Source organism: Corvus cornix, chromosome 14 (assembly GCF_000738735.6).
Source record: "Corvus cornix cornix isolate S_Up_H32 chromosome 14, ASM73873v5, whole genome shotgun sequence".
Taxonomy (NCBI): domain Eukaryota; kingdom Metazoa; phylum Chordata; class Aves; order Passeriformes; family Corvidae; genus Corvus; species Corvus cornix.
Window position 1 is genome coordinate 16,528,418 of NC_046344.1, and position 8,863 is coordinate 16,537,280.

At 50.0% G+C, this 8,863-nt stretch overlaps 2 protein-coding genes across 32 annotated transcripts in view; one reads left to right on the forward strand and one right to left on the reverse strand.

Annotated features, from left to right (window-relative positions):
• Positions 1-4,099, forward strand: part of MAPK8IP3 (mitogen-activated protein kinase 8 interacting protein 3) — a 72,593-nt gene extending 68,494 nt beyond the window's left edge. For all 31 annotated transcript variants that reach the window (XM_039560613.1, XM_039560632.1, XM_039560601.1 and 28 more), the window contains 2 exons: positions 35-178; positions 1,211-4,099. In XM_039560613.1, coding sequence (XP_039416547.1) covers positions 35-178; positions 1,211-1,332 — 266 coding nt within the window. In that variant the 3' untranslated portion in view covers positions 1,333-4,099. The remainder of the gene's footprint in view (positions 1-34; positions 179-1,210) is intronic.
• Positions 4,100-6,718: 2,619 nt separating this feature from the next.
• MRPS34 (mitochondrial ribosomal protein S34) lies at positions 6,719-8,802 on the reverse strand. Its single transcript, XM_039560644.1, has 3 exons — positions 8,401-8,802; positions 8,257-8,299; positions 6,719-7,404 (listed from the first exon to the last, which is right to left on the reverse strand). Exons 1-3 carry the CDS (start codon positions 8,716-8,718, stop codon positions 7,127-7,129), a joined length of 639 nt encoding a protein of 212 aa, XP_039416578.1. The 5' UTR covers positions 8,719-8,802; the 3' UTR covers positions 6,719-7,126.
• Between the last annotated feature and the right edge of the window lie 61 nt (positions 8,803-8,863).

Sequence of the window (8,863 nt, forward strand, 5' to 3'; positions counted from 1 at the left end):
CAGAGGCACCAACAGCACTTCTGTCCTCTCCCAGGCAATGTCCTTGCAACCCTGAATGGGAGTGTGTTGGACAGCCCTTCGGAGAACCCCAGCACAGCAGCCACTGAGACTGAGGGTCAGAAGCTAAAGAACGTCCTGGTGCTGAGTGGAGGAGAAGGGTACATCGATTTCCGGATTGGTGAGTGCCCTTGGTGGGGGACATCTGGAAAGGTAGCAGGTGCATAGCTGTGGTCATGGAGTGAGGCATCACTGTTGGTGGGGAGCCAAAGCAGAAAAACCCTGCACTGTTTCTCCTGCGTCAGGCTGTGAGGGCTGATACGGATTTTCCTTGCGTAGCACAAGGCTGTCAACCTGTGCCCTGTGGCTGCAGTGCCACACGACTGTATTGATGCCTACAAAATCGAGAAACAAAACAACACACTTTCAAGACAATATTAATATAGGAAGTATTATACAAGCAGGTCTTTAGTTGGAGGCCTCCAGGTGCAATATACGTATGTGATACAGGACTTCTACGTTTTTATAAGTTTAATAAATTAGCATATTTAAGAAATACTGTCCAATTAGAAGAGCAGTTGGTTAGGTAATTTTCCCCGGGTTCTGCCCCACTAGAGTTGGTCCAAGAGCTCTGCCCCACATTTATTATGTTTATGATACATGGTAAAAAGCAAGATATCCTTGGTTGACTAAAGAGGCAAGACTAAATAGTATTTCAGGAATGTGTTAGAAGGTTAGCTTGTTATTATTCTAAAATGTAGGGGGAAAGGGTAGGAAAAGTACGGGGAGTTACAGCCATGCATTAGCAATCTACAAAGCTACAATTATTTGAAAAATACCATAAAACAGCATCAGTATGAATGGCTTTGGAAAGAACAAACCCATCTGTGCCACTGGTTCCAAACATTGCTGCCCCACTATGATCACCCATGGTGCTGTTGAAGGTGCTCTGTGTGTAAAAATCGGCTTCCCTGAAAGGAAGGGTGATCTTTGCTGCTGCTGGAGCTGGTTTGTCCCATCCATGTAGTCCAGTTTCAGAAAAAAGTGGTATTGCTCTAAATGTTCTCCAGGCACAGAGAAAGATCTCAGCTCAGTGTCTGTTATCAGACTGCTGGGACTCTAAAAGGTGTATTGGCCTCTTTGGAGTATTCCAGAGCAGCGCAGTATGGCATTTTCTTTCCTGCCACTTTCACTATCTGTTTTCTCTCTTCAGGGGATGGGGAAGATGATGAGACAGAAGAGAATGCAGGAGATGCCACCCAGGTGAAGCCAGTACTTTCCAAGGCTGAACGCAGCCACATTATTGTGTGGCAGGTATCATACATCCCTGAGTGAGAATCCCTCTTTTCCCATAATAAGTGTCCCTCCTCCCGCCTGAATGCCAAGATGTACATACAGAACGCCTGCATTATAACTCCTGCTGGAAACTGACCCTGGACAACTGCAACGGCTCCTGCCTTGGACTGTGACCCCCTTGAACCTCTGAACTTGCAGCTTTCATCTTGGGCCCGTATGCTTTTGGCGTGGTTAGATTCTTGTTCTGCTCTGGAACTGGCGTCTACAAGGAGAGAAATGGCAGTACATCATGAAGTGAGCTTGGAGCCAGAACTGTGCAAAACCTTTGCCCACTGTCAGGAGGGACAGCTGGAGGGGGGTGGCTCAGGTTCTTGGGCAGGTTGCCTCACTCCCACCTGCATGAGAAAGAAGTGTGTCCCCAGGCATTCCCTGCGAAAGCAGTGATGGTGAATCACTTCTGCAGCACCCCAGCAGAAATCCCTTCTAGTTCACCAGTAGACTCCTCATCTTACCCTTATTCACCCTTAAGCACAGAATAACATCCTCTGGACTTAGAGCAACCAAGGGTCCAAGGAACCCTCCAAGGAGCATCATGGTTTTGGCAGCACTTCTGCTGTGGGGCTGGAGAAGGCAACAGCACCCTTACAGAGGGGATCACATCCTCCATCTTTGCAGGGAGAAAGTCCCTTCTGCTGCTGCTGCCTCAGCAGTCATGTGCTGGGTGCCTGTGTGTGTCCCAAGAGGATTGTTTGGTGGGCTCAGATGGGAGATGGGTGTTTGACTGTAAAGGCCAAACAGCCATAGTAGCAAAGAGGTACTGGAACTTTGCTTTTTTAAGACCAGAAAAGGCAATATTTTTAACCCTCCCTTCCAAAAATGCCAGACAGTAAAGAACTCCTGAGATCATTCTGAAAGGTGGTTATCTCTGCATTGCATTTGGTGGCTTTTAAAACACAGGCAAGGGCAGATGGTGTTGATCTGCTCTGAGTTCTGCACTAACACATTGAAATTGCCTTATCTCAAGGCTGTGTCTCTTTTCCAGGACCTGCTGGAAGGAGATCTCTTTTCACAAAGACTTGGAAAACAGAGACTTGGCAGTTGGTTAGGAAAGACTGTACAGGTGCATTCAAGGCTATGTCTCACCTGATGTCACACAGAAAAAGGAATTGAGGCTAGATTCCTGACATCTTTTACCTAACATCACAGGCACTGACTGTGCTAGTAAGGAGTTTGAAAAGCTGCAAATTTCTGACTCCTGGAAAAAATGGACAGCCCCCAAGAAAAGCGGTGATAGCCCCTTCTGTCTAAGCAATGCTGAGTGATTACAGATGTGCATCCTGCTTACAAAAGAAGCACTAGAAAATGGGGCCAGGGAGAGTGGTTTTGAGCTCAAGATGCAGAATATGGAAGTTCCGGGTTTAGAGGCAATGGTGTGTTCCCCTTTCTGACACTGTCCCACAAGGACAAAATCTGTGTCCCTTGAACGCTCTTTTCTGGGTGTGCAGGACTAGGGCAAGTTGCATTTGTTAGAGATGAATTTGGAAGCTCCTGGTGGTCATATTGTTTCTTCCCTGACCTGTGCAGCACTCCAGGGTTCACAGAGATGTCTTTATGGCAGTATGGGGACAGCTGGGCAATCCTCCATCTCCTGGAAAGCTCGCTGCTGTGTCCTGTGCTTGCTGCCATGGACCAGGCTTGCAGGTCCTGGTGTGCTGCAGGGATGCCATATTCCCAGGGGATGCTCTAACATGTGGCATCTCTCCTGACACAGCAGCACCGAAGCCATTTTTGTATCCACAGTTCAGGAAAGGCTGGGGTATACATTTCCCCTGCAAGAAGGCAAGAGACCTCTTTGGTGAACAGAGGCCTCAGCCAGCCACAGTGGTGCCCATGCTGCGTGTGAGCAGTGCTGGTGACACACACCCACCACACCACTCCTCCCCAAGGCAGGAATCCAGCTAGAGGGCATCTTCCAGATATCTGTGTACTGGGCTCTGCGTCTGGCACGAGGTTAAGGGATACTTGGAGCCACCACCTGCATGTTGGGGGACCTTTCACCAGGAACATTTCACTGGGGCACTGCTGACTGTGCCAGGCTTCTCATTCACTTTCGCCATATGCTTTCTGCTAGGAAGACCTCTTTCGATCCCAACACAGAGTGCATTGAAGTTAACAATATAACATCTAGAGCACAGATTCCACTGTCGTGTAGTAGTTCATCAGTTAGGGCCAGGCAAACTTCAGAATTTGGGCTAGTTGAAGGGGAAAAAAAAAAGCCCTGGTAGGGTTCAGTTCCTTAGCTCTGTCTTTCATAGGAAAGTCAGAATTGAAACATTTGTACCGCTGACTGTTCTGTATCTGGTTTGAGCAGTTGAAGGGACAGCACTTGGTCTCCTGTCACCCACTGGGCCCTAACAATACGAGGAAATCTCCCATCAGGTTCCTTTCCAGCTCAATGCCATGTTTTCCTCCAAGAGAAGCACATGGCCCAGAGGGGCAGCTGCAGGGGGGAGACCCAGCCTCTGCTGATAGCTCCTGTGGCCTTGGGTGGCTGCGGGGCATCAAGGTGTGAACTGACTGGCTTCAGTACGCTTCTCTGTCATATCTCCACTGTGATGTATGTAAAGTATCTTGTATGTTACAAAAGGATTTTAAAAAGTGTCTTAAGGCCTGTAAACTCCGCTGTTTGGTCTGAAGATGGCATTCTGTAAAGAGCCTGCTGTATGAATACGTTCCCGTGCTTTGTCCCCTATGCTATCAACAACAAACCGTATCTGTTCTGTATGTAATAAACATGTTAACATCAGCTTGGGCAGCGCATTGTGTTCCTATGAAGGCACTGGGATTGCTGCTCAGTCTTTAACAGGACACTTGCAAGGGTGGGAATGCAGCTCGAGTGTTTTCTGTTGAGCAGTTCAGTGGCAAGAAATGAGATGTGGATGGTTCACAAGGCCGGAGCAGAAGGGGCTGGTCCAACAAGCCACAGTGCAATCTGTAGTTTGTACCGGCAGCAGAAATAAAAGGTGGAAATATAAGGTGAAACAACTTCAGAAATACAAGCTGGAGCAGAGAAGCATCCACCTGCTGGCTTGCTGCAACTTTAGTCAGGGTGGCCCTTGCAGGTGAACTTCCAGGGATAACACATCAGGTCAGTTTTCAACACTGTACAGGGTGGCACTTCACAGCCTCACAGGCATTGGTGACATCAGCATCATTGAACTGCAGGAAGCCCCTCAGTCCCAGCAGCACTTGAGACACCTTCATAGTTGTTTTGTAGAACTGCATTGGTTCAAGGGCTGGACATGGCAATGTGCAAGGGAACCATGTCCTTAGGAGAGGAGCATCTTCTGCCCCGAGCAGGGAGCCTTCTTAAGGCGAGTCACCTCCATGACCAACACACGCACTGTGGTGTGGCGCAGGCCAGGGTGTCGTACAACTGGCAATGCCTCTGCAGTTAATGGAGGCACCTCAACAATGAGGTTTGGAAACACATGCTAGGATCCATCCTGAACCCCTGGGGCTGCACCCTTCGATATGGCCAGGAGTGGTTTGAGCAGGGCCCTGGGTGAAGTACAGCCATGTCTGGTACCCACCAGGGTGGCTAAGGAAGCAGGTCACTGCTGACACTGCTGACAACAATTCCCCCATGTTGGTAAACCATCTGTGAGGTAACATACAAGTTTGGGAGGCCCATCAGAGCTAACAGCATGTTCTGGGCATGGAGTCCAACACATGGCAAACAGGCTGTGCAGCTTCCCAGAAGGGACCTTCACTATCAGGGCAAGGCTCCCAGGCTGCCCAGGGCTCTGTGAGAAGACACCCATTCCCCCAGGTGTTATAACTGTGAGCTCACCAGCAGGTCATAACTGTCCTGATCGGTGCCACCTAGACCCCCATCCTCCTTTCCTCCTATGTCCCAGGAGCCTCATTTAAGCACAGCCTGGGGTCTTCAACATGCCTGTAACCGTGTCTGTCTCTAGCTGCTCCTGGATAGACCCCTTGGACCCAGGAGGCTGGATCTCGACTACAACATCTTCAGAGATCCTTCCTCACCCAAGTTGTTGGGTGAGTCTATGCCTTATCAAGTCTATCTGCTTTTGTGCCTGGCTTGGCTCCCTGGTATACCCTGGTCATGGGTCATTTCTTGCCTTTCTGGGACTGCTGGGGGATGCTGTGACCAGCACTTGGCTCTGCCCCCTGTGGTCAGACTCTGTGTGCTCCCTCAGGGAGACACTTCCTCTGCTCGAGCTTTGTTCAGATCCTGGCTGTGCAGGACAGAGGTCTAGACTGTTCTACCCATCCCATCACAACTACACCTCCCTCCCAATCTTCCTTCTTCTTGGTTTGTGTTCAGTAGTACCTCAATCACAGGAAGACAGAAGCTCAGCTCAATGCCCAGCAGTGGAGGCTATGGGAATCAGACAAACTACCTTCCAACCACAGCAGCTGCCATGGGAAGGCTCACAGCCTCAAACCATGCCTTTAACAACACTCCTGATTGTCCCTCTCCTGGATTCTCCCATTCCTTCTGCAGCCAGAGGAACTAGATCTGGCACATGCTCTGCAGTGCTCCTGCCACAACAAGGCAGGCTCAGTTCTTCCCAGACTCTGCTCCTTGTCGCAGGACCAGCTTTTAACTCAAAAGAAAAGCCTTCCTTCTTATCCCATAGCATCTTAATCCTTCAGGGGCCGCTGGTGAGGAACCCTATGGAAATACAGGTAGCCAGTGTCAATCTGTGTGCTCCTGCCTGATGATAGCCATTTCCTGCTGGCTGGGGCCACATGTTCCCAGCCTCATCCAGGCCACACACACTGGGTGGAACAGAGTCCAGTTTGTGCTCTCCCTCACTAAATCCCTTCAGGCTATTTGTGATTTCAGGATGCTGCAGTAAATGGAACACAACCTCCAACTACCTGCAGACACAGGAACTAAACAGTTACTTCGCAGGGAACTGATCAATAAAGCTGGACAGCTCTTGTGCTCCCTCCAACCACACCCAAACCAGACCCTCCAACAGCCTCTGACACAGCAGAAGCATCCGCAGCCACTGCAAGAGAAAAGATCAGAACTGTGCTCAGGAGCTGCATGTTTTAATGTTCACAACATGCTGCCCTGGAACAGGGGTCATTTACAGTTGGCTTCAAATGGTTAGAGCCAATCCCACCTCCTTTGCATCACCAGAACTAAAATAATTTCTCCTATCTCTTGACAGCCATCTTTGGGAGTAAGAGATGGATAGCTTTGGATTAGCTCAGTATTGAAGTCATGCTCCTCACTTCTTGTTCACTGCCTTCATATGCAAGTAATCCAGATCATTCTGCAGTGTTCAGAGAACTAGATGCTGTGCCTGAGCTAATGGCTCTGCATTTGGCCATCATGATGACCTCCAGGCATTGAAAAAAAATTAATGAGTTTTCTTAGAACTGTGCAGTAGAATTAAGAAAACATTTATTTCCATTTGCAGATACATTTTTTCACAGCTCTGTGAAATACTGTGATATTTGCAGTCATTTTTCTGTGATTCATGCAGGACCCCAGTTATGTAAAAAACATTATGCTCCAAAAAACTGCAGCTGGCTGACTGGAGCTGTGTATTTAGAGACTATCCAGGGAACCAAGAAGATTCCTCTGCTGACTGAAACCAAAGTTATGGAAAAAGAGTCTGAATGTATCTGCATCTTCCCTTTCAGATGACGTGACTGTACGGGGCTGAGGAGAAAGCTGGAAACATCCTACCACAATGGGCACAGAGGGGCTCTGTAAGACTCCTGTGCACTGGGCTTCTAACAGGCAGTGAGAGCACATGGGATGCTCAGGACACAGAACAAGTCTTTATACTGGTGTCCCTGTAGCTTTTTTCTTTGCCTGCTCTTGGGGAGAGGCCAGGACCGTCTCCAGATCAATAATTGGCTCTTCCATTATTGGTTTTCCCTCCTTCTGCCACTGTGCAAGGATCATGGCTCGGAGCAGTGGTGGGTATGGCAGGAACCGAACAGTCTCCTCAGGCACTGGGGTGAATTTCTTGAAGGCCTCCTCCTCATGTTTGGGCACCATACGCCAGTCATGGTACATGGCTTTGTCAATCTCCTTCACCTCCTCTTCAGTTTTGCCTGGGAAAAGATGATGAACACCAGTGGGCAACACCATCACAAGCATCTGCCTCCAGGAAACACGGCAATTGTTGACTCTTTGGCACCCAAAATACTACAACAGGCAAGAGGAAACAGAGTTTTCAAGGGCGGGACAAATTATTCCCTGTTACACTATGGGATCTGACTTCAGTCCTTGAGAATCAAACCAGAAACAGGCTGGAAGGACAACAGGCAAGATGTTCCAGCCCTGTGGGTGACTCCCTCTCTTAATTTAAAGTTTTGCTTTCTCTTTCTCAAGTTCCATTTCCATGGCTAAGGAACATGAGTATTTTCTCCCTACACTGATCAAAGCTTCCCAGGAAACTAAGTGTTAAAAATGCTCAACAACTTAAAAACCTTTGAATGAGTACTACTTCAGTAATTCCAGTAAGGGAAAACTGTATACTTAATATAAAGCAGCTCTAAAAAGGAAAATTCACTCATGCAACTCCAATCATTAATTTAAAATTCCAGTAACACAACCTACTTGCCATTGCACTTTTTCCTTTTTAGTGACAATTTTAGTTGGAATTACCCTCATGCTCTGTCTTGCTTTAAAAATCTCAGAATACTCTGTCAGCTCATCTAACACGCTTTTAGTGCTGCTGTTCCCCAAGGTCATACTGCACTGGCTCTCCCACAATATTCCTTGGAAATATATTCTGAAGGGGCTAGATCATAGCTTTTGAAACGCGGGGAACTTCTTTTCCCATTAGAAGATCTGAGAAAAACAAATTTCCCAGGCAGGGAGGCCGCGGTTTCCTTGCCACCCTCACGCACCCGGTGCTCTCTAGCCCTGCTCCCATGTGTGGGAAAACGAGCCGGTTTTACCTTTGAAGGTCAGGTAGCCCCAGGCTCTTCCATGGTCCATGTTCTGCAAAGAAAAGAAGAACCTGTTGAGGGTGGGTCGCGGCGGGGCGGCGGGCGGCAGCCCCGCAGGGCGCGGCGGGGCGGCGGGCGGGACGGGGCAGGTACCTCGGCCGTGTAGTCCGCCTTCACCTTGGTGATGACCCAGTAGCAGGGCTCGTCGTGCGCCCACAGCCAGGACTTGCGGGTGACGGTGCGGCCGACGCCGAAGCGCGGCAGGCGGCAGAGCAGCGCCAACAGGCGGTTCTCGTTCCGCACGTCCTCCCAGGCCCGCACCGGCAGCCGTTTCTGGGTCAGGGGCCGCCGCATGGTCTCACAGTCCACGGCGAAGCGCTGAGAGTCCCGCGGCCGATCCTTCAGCGCCCGGTACTCGCGGATCTTCTTGGCCATGGCGGCGATGGGCCGGTGCAGCTTCTTGCGGGTCATGGCGGCGGCCGAGGGCCCGGAGCCGAGCGGACCCGAGCACCGCACCGGCAGCCGCTCCTCCCGCCTCTCCCGGAAGCCGCGCCGGGCCCCGCGGAAGTCACCCCGCCCGTCCCCAGCCGCAGCGTTCCGCGTGGCCGCCGCCCGC